At 53.5% G+C, this 19,319-nt stretch overlaps 7 protein-coding genes across 7 annotated transcripts; 3 read left to right on the top strand and 4 right to left on the bottom strand.

Moving 5' to 3' along the window:
- Positions 1-564: 564 nt before the first annotated feature.
- Positions 565-1,506, top strand: QC761_704590 (uncharacterized protein; the record flags this gene model as incomplete). Its single annotated transcript, XM_062882035.1, has 1 exon — positions 565-1,506. The coding sequence occupies one exon, from the start codon at positions 565-567 to the stop codon at positions 1,504-1,506; it is 942 nt and encodes a 313-aa protein (XP_062727752.1).
- A 2,610-nt stretch (positions 1,507-4,116) lies between these two features.
- Positions 4,117-8,817, top strand: QC761_704600 (uncharacterized protein; the record flags this gene model as incomplete). Its single annotated transcript, XM_062882036.1, has 4 exons — positions 4,117-4,921; positions 5,148-5,707; positions 5,763-6,072; positions 6,134-8,817. The coding sequence occupies exons 2-4, from the start codon at positions 5,348-5,350 to the stop codon at positions 8,815-8,817; spliced, it is 3,354 nt and encodes a 1,117-aa protein (XP_062727751.1). The 5' UTR covers positions 4,117-4,921; positions 5,148-5,347.
- Positions 8,818-9,124: 307 nt separating this feature from the next.
- Positions 9,125-9,664, bottom strand: QC761_704610 (uncharacterized protein; the record flags this gene model as incomplete). The annotated part of the gene is made up of 2 exons (XM_062882037.1): positions 9,125-9,393; positions 9,466-9,664. 2 exons carry the CDS (start codon positions 9,662-9,664, stop codon positions 9,266-9,268), a joined length of 327 nt encoding a protein of 108 aa, XP_062727750.1. The 3' UTR covers positions 9,125-9,265.
- A 427-nt stretch (positions 9,665-10,091) lies between these two features.
- QC761_704620 (uncharacterized protein) lies at positions 10,092-12,381 on the bottom strand (the record flags this gene model as incomplete). The annotated part of the gene is made up of 2 exons (XM_062882038.1): positions 11,654-12,381; positions 10,092-11,590 (listed from the first exon to the last, which is right to left on the bottom strand). Exons 1-2 carry the CDS (start codon positions 12,072-12,074, stop codon positions 10,092-10,094), a joined length of 1,920 nt encoding a protein of 639 aa, XP_062727749.1. The 5' UTR covers positions 12,075-12,381.
- Positions 12,382-12,506: 125 nt separating this feature from the next.
- On the bottom strand, positions 12,507-16,182 carry QC761_704630 (uncharacterized protein). The gene is given in 6 exon segments (XM_062882039.1): positions 12,507-13,395; positions 13,466-13,816; positions 13,889-14,214; positions 14,283-14,924; positions 14,993-15,469; positions 15,484-16,182. 5 exon segments carry the CDS (start codon positions 15,023-15,025, stop codon positions 12,621-12,623), a joined length of 2,127 nt encoding a protein of 708 aa, XP_062727748.1. The 5' UTR covers positions 15,026-15,469; positions 15,484-16,182; the 3' UTR covers positions 12,507-12,620.
- Positions 16,183-16,241: 59 nt separating this feature from the next.
- Positions 16,242-17,695, top strand: TWF1 (Twinfilin-1). Its single transcript, XM_062882040.1, has 2 exons — positions 16,242-17,121; positions 17,189-17,695. Exons 1-2 carry the CDS (start codon positions 16,513-16,515, stop codon positions 17,582-17,584), a joined length of 1,005 nt encoding a protein of 334 aa, XP_062727747.1. The 5' UTR covers positions 16,242-16,512; the 3' UTR covers positions 17,585-17,695.
- A 27-nt stretch (positions 17,696-17,722) lies between these two features.
- Positions 17,723-18,925, bottom strand: QC761_704650 (uncharacterized protein; the record flags this gene model as incomplete). The annotated part of the gene is made up of 1 exon (XM_062882041.1): positions 17,723-18,925. The coding sequence occupies one exon, from the start codon at positions 18,923-18,925 to the stop codon at positions 17,723-17,725; it is 1,203 nt and encodes a 400-aa protein (XP_062727746.1).
- Between the last annotated feature and the right edge of the window lie 394 nt (positions 18,926-19,319).

Genomic DNA, 19,319 nt, shown 5'->3' with positions numbered 1-19,319 from the left:
TGATGTCTAGCGGTACCTTGTCCGCCAGTGGAGTTCAACCGTTGGCCCTGTTTTTCTAGAGTCTGGGCGGAAGGGCAGAAAACAAAGAAGACAACCACATGGTCAAGAGCCACAAGGCATTGTTTGATGATGTAGGCCCGTCCCGTCACCTCTTTATCATTGAGAGAAACTGGAGCAGTGATGTCATGAGTTTTGAAGATGGTGTCGTCGGGTGCGCCAGGTGGTTGGTCCCATATGGGTGATCAGCTGACGCACTAATAATACCACCACCCCTGAGCTTCAACCATCCACGATTCCAACCGTGCACCCCCTTGTCAAACGCCTTTTCGGCAGGTGTTGGAATTCGAGAATAAATGCATATATAAGCAGCAAATCCCCACTGTTTCTGGGGTTGATTTCTCTTTCGGGTCTTGTTTTCTTCTCCCAAAAGAGTCGCTCTCTCAACTCGCAACACCACACACGTCAAAACACCCAAGGTTCAACCCCGCGGGTATGTGTTTGTGTGTGTGTTATATGTTATTCATGATCCAATAACAGAACTCATCAACTCCAAATTTATTCAACATGACTATTCTAGAATCCCCCCATTCTATCGTGAAGACGGCACCCCACAGCAGGCCTCTCAAACTCGCCATCCTGCTCAACTCGTACCGTTCACCCTTCATCCACGAGATTAGGGACTCGTACATTCGCTCCCTCTCCCAGGTCACCCACCACCCGGACACTCAACTCTCTTTTTTCTACCCGGCCGATAATTACAAGCAGGAGAACGACCTGCCTGATTTGAGCCGGGACAACTACGACTTGATCGTCATCGGGGGCGGAAACGCCGACCCGAGGAAGAGGCATGCGTGGATCTTGAGGGTTCACAAGTTCATTCTTGACACGGTCAAGAACTACCCGCGGCAGAAAATTTGCGGGATATGCTGGGGACACCAGACGATTGGGATGCTGTTTGGTGGCGAGGTGATTGATCTGGAACATCCCGAGCTGGGGGTGACCGAGGCGGCTCTAACGCCGCTGGGGCAGAAGTTTTTTGGTTCGAGGCATCATCACCATCATCATCAACAGCAGCACAGGGCCAGCACCTCGCATGGAAAGGTGGGAAAGAAGGTTTTGAGTCTTCAGCAGCATCACCGTCGCGCGCTTGGCACGACACCAAAGGGGTTTCACGAATTGTTGGTTGACAACCAGGCTTTCGTCAGCCATAATAACGCGATTCTAACCTTTCAGGGTCATCCTGAAAAGGATGCTCGGTGTGCCAAGTTGAGGGTGGGGGATGCGGTTAGGTGGTATAGCCTTGGGAAGAACAGTGTGAGCGAAGGGGAGACCGGGTCGTCAGAGTCTGAAGAGGAAGAAAGGGTGACGATGTTGGGGAAGATCCAGAGGGATATGGAAAGGCAGCACGATGGAGTGGAGGTTTGGGGCAGGGTGTTGGATTGGGTTAGGGAGGGGAGTTCTGGGGCGGGTCATGAAATTCTCCATGGAGGCGGTGTACATTTGTGAGACGGCGTTAGCATGAGTCTGAGATTTGCAAGCGACATGTAGGACATTTACGATAGTTCTGCTTGAGCCAGGATATGAGCGTATTCCGAGTTCCAAAGATGACACAATCATGTGTCCACGACAATCCATGTGCGTGATGTTAAATGGACAATTTGAAAAGCACAAAGCCCATAGGTCATCTTTGATTTTGTCCATGGCTGTCTCAACTCAAGTGTCATGACTTGAAAAACTACGAAATATAATTTGAATGTACCGTTGCTGCTGAACGGACAGTTCAATAGGTGGCATGAGGACAGGAGTGCCATTGAAAAACTGCTTTACAGGAATCCACAGACATAATCTGTGCCGTAGGCTTCTCAATATATTCCGTCCCCTCTCTACCTATGTATGGTTCTGTGCTAATTGCACAGGTTATAACCGTGGAGGACTACCACAATTCAACCCTCACGCATAGCCACGACATGTCGGAAGAAACGATCTCAGTATGACCCGGCTGAAGCAAAGACCCGATGTGACGCGTGTAGGTACGGAGTGTGACTCTGCATCATGTTACGTACATGTTGCGTACCTACTTACCACACCCTCTATCAATAGTGCCAGCAAACTTACCTATCCGCCCGGCAGTGCTCGCAGCGTAACAAGCTGACAACTTATGGGTGAACTTGCATACCTAGGTATAGTCAGAAAACACTAGATAAGTTTTTCAACCGCCCTGTTATTTTCTTTTCTTTTCTTTTCTTCTCTTCTCTTCTTTTTGTTTTGTTTTGTTCATGACCAACCATGATTACACAACATCACGTGGTGATCATGATGACACTAACCTTTAAACCCCCTAGAGTTGCTGAGGTCGATCATATAGGTAGAGTATCGCCATGCTGATGGCTTGGTGTTCCGGGCGGTTCCCAATGCAACAAATCACTCAGACTCGAAGGACATTTATGAGCGAAAGTCGCGGATCGATATGTGATTTTGAATGTTGATGCGGTTGTCCCACGATGCTCCCTGCCCGAGACATTTGATCTCACATGTTCTCGATTGTCTCATGACTGATATCTATCGGGGTTTGATGCTGAGTTTGAGTGGTACGTGTGCAACCTGATGGAATCTTTCAGAGTAGGTATGTCCAGGTGTTTACCAGGCTTGGGATGCCTGCACTACACCAGCACGCGGATTTGCCGAGCAACAGGTCAGAGTAGGTTGCCTTTGTCATGGTCAACTCGGTGAAATTGTGAAAATGAACATGGCGAACGCCGGTGGTTTACTTGACCCGCGAAGAGGTCAACCAGTTGGAATCAATATAAGGTACCCGAGGTATGATTGTTCAAGCAACACAGGCCGTCATGCAGAGTGACTCTCTTGACTGCCTGATGCCCAAGATGCAAAGACTGGAGACAACCCAAGGTAGCTGTGAGATGTTGTACGGCTTCGACCGGCTGTCCCCTCTTCTGTTGCACCCGAGTTAATAAGGATCGCGGTGTTACCAAGGTGACAGTAGCTGGAAGAGTACAGGCAGCACTACTTTCTGTTGGATGGAGATATCGGCATACAGCCTGAGCAGGTTTCGTGGGAACCTAACAAAACGGCGGGAAGCCGAGTTTGTCCGTCCCGATGCACCTCGTACCGCCTTGCAGATAATCAGGGCTGCTGCATCGAGCATGAGGCTGAGTGGTTGGATGGATATGGACCGCAGTCCACACGGGAGTGTGTGTGTGTGGGAGAATCCAAGGGTCTCCCACACGGGAGGGACCCTTGATCGGCCATAAAGACCTCGCTTCCATGGCGATCGGTGGTGCGAAGCTCGGAGCTTAAAAATGATAATTGTATAACTCGATGCTATTCCGGACCGTGTTGATGATACTTCTGATACGCGCAGTAGGTGATGTGGTGATGAGCTTGGGATGCCTACACTAACTAGAGCCTCGTGATCCCCTAAATCAAAAGACGGGATCTTGAGGAGTGGCTGCCATGTTGCCTTTTGAAGGCAACTGACTGTAGTGTACGCAAATCTGAGAGCCCATGAGACCCAAGGAGGGGTTCTTCCCACCCTCCTTCGGCACACAAGCCCCGCCCACCAAAATAGAAGCGATAGGTCGACATACCCTGAACTATCTCCATGTACATGCTGTTCTGACGGTTTGAGTCAGCACAGCGGCATCGTGGAGGCCATCTTTAGACAGCGGCGGCACCTTCTTATCGGTTGTGACCACATGGAGTTTTGAAACGTGGAGGTCAGAAAATGGATTTCTCGCTCCCAAGGCCGGTTGTTGATCACGAAATGCCGGGGCTCTGCTCCACTGAAGGCGGGGTGCAACAGGGCAATCCTGGATTGGCATTCCCCATTGAGTTCACGGTGGCAACTTTAGAACAACACGCCTCACCTTATTGTTCTAGAATGAACCGATGTACTCACCAACATCTTGTTGGATGTCTCAGCCTCTGTTGGTAACCTCGTGTCCCGTCTCAAGCTCTGTCACTCTCCATTGTTCAACATCTCCATGAGGTAGTACAAACCTGGAGGGGAATCCAACCTGCAAACTGTGGGGGTGGGCGACGACCAAAACAGCAGGCAGGCAGGCGGGGAACGTGCACCCTGCAGCTCCAGGTTCCATTCCAGGATCCACTTCGATCCCACTGGAACTCAAGTGTCCAAGCTCCGACTCGGTTCCACTCACAGTTGAGTCCTGTCTTTGCCTTCACACACACTTCCTCCGAGGAACCGATTCCATCCCGAGTCCAGTTGGATGTCGACAACACGAGAACCCGGTGGGATGGCCCGGCCACGAATTCGCCCCGGCACGCCCGGCTAGCAGCAGTGCTCATGAAGCAGGGCAACCTGGAAGTCGGCAACGCCACCATTCCCGCCTCAGTCAGCAGTGTCGGCCACCCGACATGACATCCCACCCGCCCCTCCGTGTTCCTCTCGAAACGCATCCGGGCGGCGCCTGACTGTTGAATCCCGGAGGAGGAAGTGCACTTTTCCCCATGGCCAACCAATGCCTGTCAAGAGGCAAATCATACAGAGTCACCCCATGGCACCCTTGGCCACTCTGGTGGGGCACAGTGCTGCTTCTGAATGGCGGCATCTTTGATACCTCACTACTCACCCACAGCAGCTCCGTCGGTGAGTGGTCGTGGTGGTGTAGACCCTTGCTTGGCTCGTCTTGTACCTGTGGGACTTGTCGTGATCTGGATGTGTCCGCTGCTTCAGCCAGACGCAAGGCTGCCGTGTGCCTGCTCACTTGTCGAGGGCGTCCGAGGGGTATATACTGGACACCGCCGAGCTCTCATCCCATTCCTTCTTCTCCTCGACCTTCTCGAAGGATGCCCGCCTCGAATTCCGTCTGAACAATCTCAACAATACCATGGTATCGGAGACTTTGCCTTTGAGACCGTCTCCCCATCCTTTGTCCCAACAGTGAGTTCCATTGAACCCTTGGCTTTCAGCTTCCCCCATCTCGGCCATGGACCGGAGTGTCGATCGCATCTAGAACGTCCCCTTTTGGCTGGTGCCGCCACCGCACTGGCCGGCCTTCCACCGCTCAGGGGTACAGGCCGCACCGCTCTTTATCAGCCAGTCTTTGTTTAATGATTGCTTATCGGATATTTTTGTGCCTCTTGCTGACGGATACCTCGTTATCAAGCAGAGATTAATTGTGTCTTATAAACCCCCCAGGCTGGGCCGGTGTTGGTTCTATTGACGACCTACCTATCTTGGACTTGCAACAGGTTCTCTCCGAGCCTTGCCAAGCTCCTCCAACATTCTCTCAAGGTTTCGTCCCTTTAGAGGCCGAGGACTTGCACTTCGTTTCTTCCGTCGACGCCCTCGACATATCTGCCCATCATGCATGGCTACTCGTCTTCCTCGGAGACGGACGACTACTATAGCTACCGCAAGCACAAGGCAACGGTTCCTGCCACCACGACCACCAACGACGCCAACAAGAAGAAGAAGAAACGCAAGGTGCCTCCTCAGCAGAGAATCAACCGGATATGGAAACGCTTCAGCGACAAGCGGTTCAACAAGGCGGTAGCAGTCTTGCCCTTCGACCCGGTTCTCCCTCCGTCGATTTCTGAGCGATCCAACGAGCTTCTCAGTGCTGGGTACGAACGCGCTGCTTCTGAATGTAGGCGGAAAGTCCAGAAGATCATCCAAGAATGCCGAAGGGTGAATATGCGATATCGGGATCCTGGGTGGGATCTGGTAGGTGTTCTTCCTTGTTCAGATCTGCCATAGCACATGCTGATATCTTGATCAGGACTGGGATCTCAAGATGGAAAAGGGGCATACTCTCAACACCCTAGGACGCACCAAATACGACCTCAGCATGTCGACCATGCTCAACCCCAGCTCCGTTGTTCCCAAGGCTGTCAAGCGAGTCCACGAGATCTTCGAGAAGCCGACCTTCATGGCCAATCTCAGCGGAAACGATGTCAAGCAGGGTAGTCTTGGCGACTGCTGGTTGATGGCTAGTTTCTCCGGACTGGCCAATGTGGAGGATGGTATCAAGCGCATCTGCGTCGAGTACGATACCCGCATTGGTATCTACGGCTTTGTCTTCTACAGAGGTAAAATTCTTTGCTCTTGATTGTCCGGCCTGCCGTACAGTCTGACTAACAACCCCATCAGATGGCGAGTGGATCTACTCTATCATCGACGACAAGCTCTTTCTCAAGTCGCCTTGTTGGGACTCTCCTAGCATGCAGCGCGATCTCTTGCAGCAAATTGACCGCGAGGACGTCGAAAGAGTTTATCGGCAGACGTATCAAACAGGTTCAAAAGCCCTGTTCTTTGCTCAATGCAAGGATCAGAACGAAACCTGGGTGCCGCTCATCGAGAAGGCATATGCCAAAGCACACGGCGATTACGCCTCCTTGGCTGGTGGCTGGATCGGAGAGGGATTGGAAGACCTCTCGGGAGGTGTCACCACCGAGCTTCTTGCATCTGACATCTTGGATCTGGACGGATTCTGGGAGAACGAACTCAGCCGAGTCAACGAGGAGTTTCTCTTCGGCTGCAGCACTGGTCTTCTCGACGGCGGCTACGGCGATCGTGACGGCATCTCAGAAGGCCACGCATACGTCGTGATGGAAGCTCGCACCCTCAAGAATGGTACTCGCCTTCTCAAACTCAGAAACCCCTGGGGTAAGACGAAGAAGGGTATCTGGGAAGGCGCGTGGTCTGATGGCTCCAAGGAGTGGACCACCGAGGTACAGGAAGAACTGGGCCACCATTTCGGCAGCGACAGCGTCTTCTGGATCTCGTACGAGGACCTGCTTCGCAAGTACCAGCATTTCGACCGGACCCGCCTGTTCCGCGAGAAAGACTGGCGCTGCTGTCAGAGATGGATCGGCGTCGAGGTGCCGTGGAAACCTCAGTACAACGAAAAGTTCCACATCAAGTTGACAAAGGAGTCTCCTCTTGTCATTGTTCTGAGCCAGCTCGACAACCGCTACTTCAAGGGACTTCATGGCCAGTACTCATTCCGACTGCAATTCCGACTGCACGAGCAAGACCGACCAGACCCGGAAGACTACATTGTCCGTAGCCATGGAAACTATCTCATGGATCGTTCTGTCTCTATTGAACTCCCGTCCATGCTGCCTGGAAACTACAGCGTGTTCATCAGCGTCGTTGGCGAGCGAGATTCTGAGGCCTTGAGCATTGAGGAGGTTGTCAAGCGCGAGTGCAAGAAGCGCGTCGAGAATGAGAAGCTCGCCCAGGTTGGCTATGCCTATGATCTGGCTCACAGCAAAGCCGCTGCCCATCTGGAAGCTGTCAAGAAGCTTCGTAAGAAGGCAGACCAGAAGAAGGCCAGCGAGGCTCGTGTCAAAGAGCGCCGCAAGAATTGGGAAAAGCGTCACCTTAACCGGGAGATCACCAAGAAGCAAGGCCGCAAGAACAACAAGAAGCTCGAGGCTAAGCAAGCTGCCCGTGAGGCTAAGAAGCGCGCGGAAGAGGAACTGAAGCCCAAGGATGCTGGTGTTCAGACCGACATCTCCCCGAAGGAGGAAAAGCCTGTCGAGGCCAGGGCTACTGATGTTCCCAAGACAGACGAGTCCAAGGATGCAAAGTCTGATGGCAAGACCCCCGGCTCCAAGACCGAGGGGCAGGACACACAGAAGAAGGAAGCCGACAAAGCGGCCGAGGATCTGGCCGAGGATCCAGCCAAGGCCGAGACGGAGCCCAAGAGAGAAGACAGCACGCCGGTAGTAGTAGATGATGCCAAGAGTTCCGACGAAGAAGGTGAAGACACCCCGCTCGCCACTCCCTCTGAGACTCCTTCTCTCGAGAAGACGGAACACGAAGCTTCTGGACTATCTGGGGACGAGACCGAGAGGACGCCTGACGAGAAGGAGGCCACCGAGACTTCAAAAGACAAGGCTGACGACAAAGCAGAAGACAAGACGAAGGACAAGGATCAAGCCAAGGGTGAGGACAACCCCGAGCAGCCCAAGGATGAAGATGCCGAAACACCGTCTGCAGCTACCTCGGAGTCTTCGGGCACTCCACAGCTCACCCCCAAGAGCGATGCTGCTACCCCTGATACGGACAAGGCCAAGCCCAAGGATGAAGACAAGGCTGCAGCTGCGGCCTCGTCTCCCACTTCTACTGGATCCCCTCCCCCGCCACCGGCCACTTCCAACCCTTCCCCACCACCTCCTCCCGTGCAGCAAAAGAAGCCGCCCAACATGTACGTCACCTCAGATGGCGAGTCGAGCGCCTCCCCGGTCGAAGACTGGGAAGCGCTTTACAGCAGCGACGACATGACGCGCAAGCCGCGCATGGCCGCCCCACCCCCTGCTGGTCAAGCCGTCGTCAGCAAGTATCGGGACGAAACCGAGGACGAGAACGAGCCCGATCCGTGGAATGCCATTTGCGTGGTCGGCCTCAGAGTCTACTCCAAGGATGAAGATCTGGAGCTTCGTGTGGTCATGGAAGGCGGTGAGCTTGGTGAGGGTGGTATGGGTGAGAAGGGCGGTGTCGATCTGGATAACGCCCAGGCCAACGCTGGTGGCGCCCGGAGCACCAAGATTCACAGGGACGAAGAGAGTGAGAAGGAGGAGGCGGCATATGAAGGCGATAGCGAGGTAGAGAAGAGGAAGAAAAAGGAGAGGAGAAAGAAAAAGGGAAAGAAGAGCAGCGGAAGTGAGAGCAGCAGTGGGAGCAGCAGCGAGAGCGGTGAGGAAGAGCAGAGCCAGAAGGACAAGAAGAAGGAGGACGATGGAATGGCCAAATATCCAGTAATTGTACAGAAGGGTAAGGGTGAGGAAGAGTACGAGACTGCGGTGGAGTCACAGATGGAGAATTGAGTGATTGATGACTTGACATGCATAGCGAAGAAGCGTTAGAAGAGGAGGAGATACAGGTTTTGACTGTGTGCATTTTGGCAGCTGGGGGTTCAGGCAGGACTTGGCACACCCGGATCGTATATGTGGGTGTAAGGAGATGCGTGGCGCATGGGAGATGGGGTGCTTTTTGTTTTCCCTTTGTTTGTGATACTCCGCTTGTTTTCGTTAGTGATTCTATTGTTAGCATGATACTGTATATATATATTTGCTCATCAGAATCCTTCAACTTCATCCTCATGATCTTATTGCAACAATGCAGCTACACTTTGCCGTATGCAACATCTGTGGTATTAATGTTCAAAAGCATCATATTGGTACATGAGGTATCACCAAAAACAAAAGAACCGCCCTGCCATTAACCCCCTTTCGTTTGCTGTCTCATCAAGATTCCTGTGAAGTTACCAACATCTTACTGCGTCTTCAACCCCTTTCCGACACCATTCGCAACGGGTCGCCCCGACCGGCCCGTCTGCTGACCAGCAAAGCGGACATATGCATACCCAACAGCAGCGATGATACCCAGGATGACAATGTTGCCTGCGTAAGAAATCGTCAGCTTTCTTACCGGGCAGATGGGCGTGGGAGGAAAAGACAGGAAAGGAGACTTACCGGCAAGGAATCTGCCCACGCCGCCTACGACGTCAAACACACCCTTGAAGATGTCGCCTATGAAGATGAAGAAGCCGTTGAAGAGGCTGAGGATGCCGGAGACAAACGAGTTGGTGATGGCGAAGACGGTGTGGAAGAGGGAGGAGAAGAGTTCGAGGAAGGAGGAGACTAGGTCGGTGATGGCGTTGGTGATGGCCATTTTGCCGTTGTTTAGGTAGGTTGTTGTAGTATTTGGTTGGTGATAATCAGTTATGGTGTTGAGGGGTTGGACCGCGTGTAAGTTGCGAGCTGGATGTGGCTGGTGTTTATCTGTGGAGAAAGTCTTGGACAATGGCTTCAGACAAGACGAATCGGTTGGTCTTTATAGAGAGACCTGTAACGGGGCTGTTCAACCCGCCGTCGTGGGCAAGACAAAAAACGGGCGTTGACGTGGGTGGTGCTGATGAACTTGGACAGATGACGTCAGTATTGGACCCTGACGGGCAGGCAAGCCACACTTGAGCAACAATGAATGGGATGAACAGACGTAATCAGCAATGACGTTGCAACACGGATCGTTCCGTGGGCGCATGACAGGCAGATGGGCTAGTACGCAAAAGGGGTATCATCATTAAGAATCAAGGCTATCAACTGGTACTGTCTTTGCCCTTTGCTGGCTGCTCTGTCGAGCCTGACGCTTCCTGCTTCTCCTCAATCACAGGCATCAGGACAACCGGCGGCGACGATCTCCTGTTGATGGGTGCAGCTTGCGCAACACCCACGGCCACGTTGCCAGAGTTCGCATCGCTTGTCTCTGCTTCCTTGTCTGAATTCTTCTCCGCACGCCTAATTCGCCTGCACACCACGACGGCCGCAACAACGGCAACGATGCAGAGGATACCGCCGGCTATACCCAACCCAAGAGCCACATTTCGCCAATGTAGACGTTCAGCGGCCGCTGAACTCCGGGGGTAGTAGCCAGACCACGAGCCCGAGCCGGATCCGCGGTCGTTTGAGTCCCCATCATCGAAATTCCCACCGTCCAAGTTGTCGTTGCAACCGCTGCTCGAGCAAGTAACTGGGAGTTGTTTGGCACCGGGCACCTTGGCTCCGAACCGACTGAACGGCACAATGTCTGGAGAGGGCTTGTTTCCATTCGAGGCAAACTTGGCCCGCGCGATAGCAATTTCATGGTTGCTGAGGTCGAAAACAAGATAACTGCGCCGCAAAAGGGAACCGCCAATATTGGCATATGTGCCCAGACGAGACGACGAGCTGTAGCTATTGGTTCGTTTCTGAATGCCAAAGAAGCAGAGGTTGCTTGCGCCCATGAGTTTTGCGGGCTCAAGGCGTCTCGCGGAGCTGCTGGTGCGGCCGGCGTAAACGCTTGGTTGGACGATAAGATCGCTCGTCTCGACGTGGAGAACCGGGCCACCTGGTCCCCCAACCTCGATCTGGTACCGAACTGCGTTGGATAGGGAGGCGTCACAGGGTATCACAAAGCCTCCAAGGGTGGTGTTCCAAGTCGCCCCCACTGCTTCGGCCATCTGATCCGCCATCCCACTGGGGAGGAACGAGTAAATATTGCTTGGGCTGATCGAGACGTCGAGTGGGAAGTCATGTGTGCGCAGAGCCGGCAGTTCTTTGCCACCCTTGGTTCCGTTGATGGTGTTGATCACAGTGCCAAACACATTTCCAACCATGTTGCCGGCCACGGAAAGGTAATCGTTCGACCCGGACAAGCGCACGAGATCGCCCGTATATCTCGACCTATCTACAGCACCGAACAACAGCCCGCCCGACTTTCCCTCGGCATCATCGAGCCACATGCTGTAGGCTTGAGATTTGCTCTTGCCTCCCTGGACGAGTCGGTCGATGAAGTTGGTGTACATTTGCGTTGTATAAGACGACGACGACGAATACGACGAGTACAAGTAGCCGGAGCTGTTGAAGCCGAGCCCGAGTACACCAACATGGGCGCTAGAAGAGGTAATCAGGCCCATTGGGTAGTCCTCCACTGTCAGGCCGCCAATCTTGAGATGATCCGTCATGTTGGTTCCGGAGACGCTGCCTTCGGCTGTACTCGCCTCGAAGTTCATGTATCGCTGGTTGGCTGTCAAATAGGTAGATGAAAGGCTCGAGTTGTCTGCCATCATGTCAGTTACGATGTGGGATGGAAAACCTCAACCTAAAAGAGAGGACGACGTACAGGATCCCCATAAGCACTGCCCTGGCTGTGTAACGACTTCTCCCTCGGTGCAGGGCGTTCCCACCGGATCGCCCCATTCTGTTGGATCGTAGGGATACCTATCGTTGTACTGAGTGCAGTACCTATACCGAGTGTAGTCCATGCAGTTTGGTGATGAACTGCTGATGACCCAAGAATGCCCAGTATTGGGCGACACCAGCATCTTCATCTTTTGGGCAGGCGTCCCAATTTCAGCCTCCACGGCGTAAGCATACGTCTCTGTGACGAGCGAGAGCTGAGTTGTGCCATCGTTGCGGGCAGAGAGCTGGTGGCCGCGCTCGTGGTGCTGTGCAAATGGGAGAAGCACATGCGCGGTCGTCGTTGCGCTGACTGCCAGAAGTGAGACAGCGAGTGTCGATAAATGAGTGTAAGTCGGCACCATGATGTGCGCTGTAGTATATCCTGAAGAGTCCAACGCTATCTTGACATGTTGAGAGGCACGAGATCGAAGACAAAAGAGTGACAGAGCCTCCAAAAAAGAACGACTGTGAGGTGAACCAACACAAGATGTGGATGAAGCGGTGCCTGACAAAACAAAACCCACCAACACGGGACAGGGAGTCACCGTCCTGGACCCTTACCCAGCTGGGTGGTGCCCGTTTCGAGCCAAGAGAATACCAGAACGGGGAGTTATTCCCAAAGCCCCTCTGTGATTGGCAGTTGTGAGGGCTCAACGAACACAAGTTCCATGACCCCGGTTTTGAGATTGAACGAGCCAATGGCGCTTTGCACGGGAAATGACCCTTTCCAGGCACCAGAGTGCCCCTCACGGATGGTACTCCGTACTGGCGATAACAATATCTGGCAACGCACATCATCTCTGAACAGCCTCATTTAACCTCTTTGTAAGCAGAGTCTTGTTATTTTCCTAAATACCCATTTTGTTATTACCTGGCCATGTTACCTAGGTACCTACCTACCTAGGCACCTACCCTTGATCTTCCGAGTCGTCGCTCTCCGGAGCTTCCATCCTGACCTCTCCATAGTTCTTCAATAATACATCCAGCACTTTCCATCCCTCTTGTTCCTGAGCCGCTGGCCCGGATGCATGTTCCGTCTCGACGTCTTCCTGCCAGTCGTTCTGCGCCTGGGGGTGGGGATGCGGCCACAACCTTTGGGCCAGTTCTTCTCTCATCTTCGCATCCGCGCTGTCTTCCTCGTCAGGTAGAGAGGCATATTCGCGGAGCAGCTCCTTCTCGTCAACATGCATCCCACTTCGTACTAGACGAAAGATGGTCTGGGACAGATAGTAACTCTTCCCTTGGTCGTACAGCCCTCTGGTGCACAGGACAAGGGTGGCTCGTAGGGAATCAATGTGTGCTTTTTGTTCTTCGGAAGGCGGCTGGGCCGAGGAGAGACGGGTGTCTTCGAGCTCTTTGGTTGTGATAAACGCGAGTGTCATGAGTGACACCATGATGAAGACGTCCAGAGCTTCGAATCCGTGGCGAAGGTAGTACAGCCTGAGCAGCGTTTCGTACTGTGTTCGGTGCAACGTGAATGCGGTCTGGAGGGGTGGAAGTGGTGGCCCTGTTGGTTCTGATGGCGGGTCACTGTTCAAAAGAGAAGAAATAGCGAGGACGTTTTGTGACGGTGCTGGAAACGCCACTGACTCCGGAGACGCAGCCGGAGCTGAGCTCGTAATATCTGATACGCCGGTCATGAGGCTTTGTAGCATGGTAACAATGGCATGGTGGTAATGCATGCTGGCATGGGCAAGTACGTTAGTTATCCATAATCTCTCAGATGACCGAGTCGGAGTACAGGGACTCTTACTGAAGCTTCATCTGCGCAGTAAACACAATCGTCCTAGGCGAAAGTGATTCGGGCAGCGCAGCATACCATGCTTGCAATCTCCAGTAAAGCGCAGCAATCTTGGATTCGGCTGGTGGTGATCGACTCTGCCCTGCCTCCCCGTGCAACGTTTTGGAAATGTCGTTCAATATCACCCGAAACTCTGTGTTGGCCTTGTAAAATTCTGCAAAATGGCTCGGATACAGGATTTTTTCGAGGGGGTACTTGAGCCACACCTCGCCATACCAACTTGGGTCAGCTGTGATGGCAGGCAGCGGCACCTCCGGGGGGTCGTCTACGAGTGGCTTCTCAAACAAAGTGTAGGTACAGTGGCTAAAGTGTCCATGTATCAGCACCTGCGCTGACTGAGTGCCCTTTAAAACAAGTTGGATCGAGACCGCGTACCTTTGCCAGCCAAATAGGCTCCATGCCGTGAAATCTCGGCCAGCCCTTAACCTGGGATTCAACGTTTCCCAGTTCTCAGGCTTCTTGAACAGCTTCATCTTGTGTGCCATATCAATCGCCTGGAGCGTGTATTGCCACCCAAGCTTGACCATGGCATTCAAGTTATACACAATGTTGAGGATGATGGCAGCTTGAATCGTTGTGAGCTTGCCTCGGCCCCCCGCCTGCTCCAACTCCCAATGTCTTTTGGCCTCGGTCAGGAAGCCATAGCCAAGTGTTCTAGGGTTCCAGAACTCGGCCCGGTCCGTCAATTCGCGGTAGCTGTGCTGCGGTCGAATGCCTGTGTCAACTGTGTGTATGGCCTCGAATGATGGACGTGTTCCGGTCAACTTACGCAAGCAAGGGCAAGAACTGCATTGACCAACAAGGGGGAGCAAAACTGACGTCGATCTGCAATCATATCGGAGAGAAAGTATTCTTTCTGAAATGCCGAGAACCACTGGTACTCGTGTAGGAAATAGGACCTCAAGAGACTTCGAAGGAGAGTATTATCCGTCGTGACGTCGGTCCATTTTGACGGCTCGGCCGAGTCGATAAGAGGGTCATGCACTTCGGCGGCATGAAACGGCTTCACATAGGGACCGGGGCCCGGCGTGGTAGAGTCTTCACTTGCTGACCGGTCGGTTTCCAGCTGCTTGCCTCTTCGTTTCGGCGACCTGACGGGGGATCTAGGGCGCTCAACCTCCCACTCGTATATGAGCGATCCTAAATAGGGGTTGTCCTGGGTCTGCAGCCGGGCGGGGAGCGGGGACATGAAGGGGAATTCGTATCGGTATCGGGATTCCGGGACAACTCTGAGCTGGAGAAGAAGATCGCCGTGCTCGACATGCCGAAGGATGCTCTGCGGGTCGTCACCGGTTCGGATTCGCTTGAAGACCGAGTTGGCCTCATGCTGTGGACGAGACCTGAGGATGGCATAGACCTGCTCGTAAATGTTCACCTTGTCCTCCAGGTCAACAAAACGTCGCTTCAGAGCCTTTCCGGGAGTTTCATCGCCGCCCGCGTCATATTCGCAGTCAGAGTTGCGGCGAGTACACTCGTTACAACGGGGTCGCTCAGCAGTACACTGGGACCCATCAGGCACAGGTTAGCGAGCACTCGCACCAAAACAGCCCTCTTTCATAGCGACGGTTCCTTGCCTTTGTTTTCCGCTTGCGACATTCGATACATGCGGCTCTTGCGGTCCGCCGCCGAGGTGCTAGCTCGACCGATGTTGGTCGGGGTCCGAGACTGGACGAAGCCGAAGACAAGGCTCCGCGCTCACCCCCGGCTCTCTCCGTGTCCGCAGGAAGAAGGGCCCTCAAAGGCCGATGGGACGGCGGCGTTGCCATGAATATGGCTTTGACGGCAAGCCTCTTGACTAAAATGTCTGGCGCGGGATGGAGGTGCAAATTCAAGGTCGGGAGACTAACGATGGAGCCAGGATATCCGAAGTATCGGCTCCACGTGCCCGGGCTGTCAGGGACAGACAGGCGCCTTCAGCGCTCAACGGTGCTGTTCAACTTGGTTCTTGGGAGACGGAACGGGCCAGGGACTAGGGAGGTGGATGGGGACAGGAGTTCGGTGTAGGGCCTAGATGGTTCCAACTGGAAGGGTGTGTATTGTACTGTACAGTGTAGAGACAGGGCTGCTTGATCCATTCACGACGCTACGGAGTTTCTCCCGGCCTGCTATGGTTGGTCAGACAGTATGAAGACGGGAGGCTGGGTAAGATGGTGGGTACAAATGCTTCGGAGCAGATCCCGTCAATCGTGTGCTGAGCTGTTGTCGGTCCCTATTCGAGATGTTCTTCGCCTCCTGAATATCTGACAGATGCCTGTCACCATGGTCAGTCAAACAGATGGGCACCCGGCGAGCTAGTGAAAAAAAATGAATCATGGTTTTATTGTCACTGGTCTACACGAATCGAAAATAACAGACAGCAAAGGCCCCAAGTGTCAGACAAGGCAGCGTGGTTATCTCGACCACGAGAAATAGACGCAGATTCCATGGCTGAAGTCGAAAGAGAAAGGAGAGGAGGGAGGAGGGAGAAGGGGCCTGCATGTTCTCTCGCAGCATGCGGCTGCCTTGCTTCCAGAAGGGTCTAGACCAGGGCAGACCTCAGAGACATCACGGCAGACACGGCAGTGCCCCCAATGGGGGAATTGATCTCTGCAGACTGGGGGGAGGGCGACGCTGAGAATCAGCAGATATGGCCAGATGCGCCGCGGGTGGGAGGGGGCCAGAGCCATTGGCATCAGATCCGTGGAGGATTCGTTCCTGGGTCCAGGATGCCATGCCGCTGTCACTTCGAGATAGTGTAGTCACGATAGTGTACTGCACAGGCGCCAGGTGCCATATTTTGGTGCTGCGATGTTGACTGTTGGGTTGCCAAGCCGCAGAGCCTGGACCTTGCTTTTGGGGAACAGGCCCCTGGTCCCCCACTTCCCCACTGTCGTGGTGCTACCTAGCAAGTAGCAACAGCTGGATTCCCGATCTCGAAGCTCAGCCCAACCTCCAAACATCACACACTTTGCCTGCCCATCACCATCCCGCCGCTGTGTTGGGTGTTTTATTAGCTCGCAATGCAGTCCGGCATCTCAGCTTCACAGGAGCTGGTCTCCCAGTTTAGCGAATTCCTCGCCTCCGAATCCCACTTCGGCCTGCTCGTCACCATCGCGTCCGAGAAGCTCCAGCCGCTTCAGCTCCTGACCTCGTCCCTTGGCGCCCCCTTCGCCGACAATGTCAATTCTCTCCTCAAGCCCCACGTCAAACTCAATGAAGCTCTCTACGTGATCCTTCGCCGCTATCCCTCCAGCCCGGCTCTGGTGGGGGTTACCTATGTTCCAGATACCGCTCCCGTTCGCCAAAAGATGTTGTTCGCCTCGACGGAGCGCACTCTGGTTCGGGAGCTGGGTACGGAGCATTTTCGGGAAACCTTTTTCGCGACCTCACCCGACGAGCTCACCCCGGCTGGCTTCGATAAACATGACGCCCACTCGGCCGTCGAGGCTCCTCTGACGGAAGAGGAGAGGAGTCTGAGCGCTGTCCGGAAGGCAGAGCAGGAAGCCGGTCAAGGCACGGGCACTCGCGAGATTCATCTCAGTCAAAATCTGGCTACGCCTATCGCCGAAAACGCGCTGGATGCGCTGAGGGAACTGGGAAGCGGGAGCGGGCCATCATTGGTTATGCTGGTCAGTGTGTTCTGTTTGTACCATTGACTGTTAGGTTCCCAGGTTGACTTTGATGCCCATTCCACAGAAAATTAACCCCCAGACCGAGTCCGTCGAACTTGTCCCCGAAAACTCGAACCCGTCTTCGATTTCGGAATTGCTGCAAGTTATCTCGTCTACTGAACCCAGGTTCACCTTTTACAGGTTTAATCATACCCACAACGGAGAAGAGAGCAGTCCTCTGCTGTTCTTCTACACATGCCCGGCCTCTCCAGGCACGAAAGCCATCAAATTCCGAATGATGTACCCGCTGATGAAGCGCGCTGTGTTGGCTGCTGCTGAGAAAGAGGCTGCTTTGAAGCCCGTGAAGAGGTTCGAAGTCGAGGAAGTTGACGAACTTAGCGAGGCCACCGTGTTGGAAGAGCTGCACCCGAAGGTCGAGGTAAAGAAAGCCTTCGGCCGGCCCAAGAGGCCAGGTCGCTGAGTTCCTCTTCCCCAGTTCCTATCTTTTGGATGTGTCTTTCAGCAGGCCTTAAATAGCAATCATGAGAGGAAATACCACCAGACTCTTGCACACCAAAGTGCCACCTCTTTTGCCCTCTGCCCCTTGTTCGCCCACATTCTACTCATCTCCCCACGCTGAGTCAGTGTCACTGTTCTCGTTGTCTTCATTTGGACGGTGGAAAGTGTCTTTGTTGCCGACAGCCAGAAGATCAAGCACTTGATAGTTTCGCTCTGGGTCAAGATAACCAATGTGCCATGGTCCAGGCAAGTCTCTGGTATGGGCGATTGTCTCCAGTTCGCTGTAGGTCTGTGGTGCCGCGAGCTTGGCATCAGATATCCTCATGTATGTTTGACTGCAGAGAGGATGGTCTCTTGTCTCTACCCCGTCGGGGTCTAGAGTCGCTCGACAGTTGTTGACATACTCGATGACAGGTCGCAGGTCGGGGAGGGTTAGTCGTTGCGAAAAGTCCTTCGTCTCGTAGACATATCTTCGGTGCTCTTGTAGTATATACTGGAACCGACGGTCCAGGTTCAAGAGCAGCCTGTAGGTAGTACCTATCGGATCTCCTCCCGAGTTAAGGAAAGCTCGGTACTCTTCGGGCCAAGTGACAAGTAGCTTGTCAACAACTCTCAACAGGCGAGGAATATCCCAGACAGGTGGGTTGCCAGGTTCCGGAAGCAGGAAGTCATTGTCATCGGCAATGGATGCCGGAGATAACGGGGTTGCAAGGCCGAAGTCGATGAGGTGGAATTCGGGGATGGGGCTTCGAGCATCGCTGGGATAGTGAAGAAGGATATTACCTGCGTGAAAGTCGTTGTGAACCATGGGGCCGAGACGGTCGTGACAGGCGGTGTACATGTGCTGGAGGGTGGTGAGCATCTGGCTAAGAAATTGAAGAATGAAAGGCCGCGGAATGTGGTGCTGATAGTCCGCAAGGAAGGAATCGAGGTCGCCACCGTTGGAGAGAGACCAGTACGACACTCGCGAGTACTTTTTTTTCTTTTCGTCGACATGGGTTGAGTGTGAATAGAGCGCGGCGATTTTGAGTTGGTCTCGCTCGCCGCTCTTTTGGAGAAGATCAACGATGGCAGTCTCGTTGTTGAATTGGATAATGGCTTGGATATCTGCGTCTACCGTGTATCTGATGTTGCGAGGGAGATCTTCGCCAATCGGCACACGTCGATGGAGGACTTTGCGGACTCGGTATTCGCCTGTTGGCAAGTGACGGACTAATTGAGCTCGACAGGAGACGCCCGTTCCAAGCTCGCGGATGAAGAGGTACTGCCCCGTTGTATCCTTGAATATATGACCGTACGACATGACTGATGCTGTGATAGTATTCTGGGTGATAACCCCCCTCTATATCAACCCGTATCGTATTCTCCTCCAGCACCTCGAGACCCATGGAAGGCCGATCACTGCTACGGCGCAACGAGATTTCTGCATGGACAAAGCCATTTCGTAGCGAGGAACTTACCCGGCCAGGGCACGCTCGAATACCTGTTATTACTCGAGGTCTCAATACAAAGGAGCAACTAAGGTAAACATCGCCATTGTTCCTCCATCTGTCTTTTGCGAGGAGCGTCCTTTGTTGCTCTTTATTGAAGGTACTCCGCAAGCGTCAAATTCCTTTTTCAGTTATTGCTTGTATTTTCGAAGTCAACCTGAGAAACATGACAAGCAAATCAAGCCGAGCCAAAGATTTCGGGGCTCG

Source organism: Podospora bellae-mahoneyi, chromosome 7, assembly GCF_035222275.1.
Source record: "Podospora bellae-mahoneyi strain CBS 112042 chromosome 7, whole genome shotgun sequence".
Lineage (NCBI taxonomy): Eukaryota > Fungi > Ascomycota > Sordariomycetes > Sordariales > Podosporaceae > Podospora > Podospora bellae-mahoneyi.
The sequence above is the reverse complement of the archived record's forward strand: the minus strand, read 5'-3'. Positions and strand labels throughout refer to the sequence as shown.

Coding starts and splice junctions, on each gene's coding strand:
- QC761_704630 (XM_062882039.1), bottom strand. CDS start 15,025: ATGGGTCCCAGTGTACTGCTGAGCGACCCCGTT. Junction 14,925..14,992: donor TACTGCTGAGCGACCCCGTT/GTAACGAGTGTA, acceptor ACTCCCGGAAAG/GCTCTGAAGCGACGTTTTGT. Junction 13,396..13,465: donor ACTGCGCAGATGAAGCTTCA/GTAAGAGTCCCT, acceptor TGCCCATGCCAG/CATGCATTACCACCATGCCA.
- TWF1 (XM_062882040.1), top strand. CDS start 16,513: ATGCAGTCCGGCATCTCAGCTTCACAGGAGCTGGTCTCCCAGTTTAGC. Junction 17,122..17,188: donor GGCCATCATTGGTTATGCTG/GTCAGTGTGTTC, acceptor CCCATTCCACAG/AAAATTAACCCCCAGACCGA.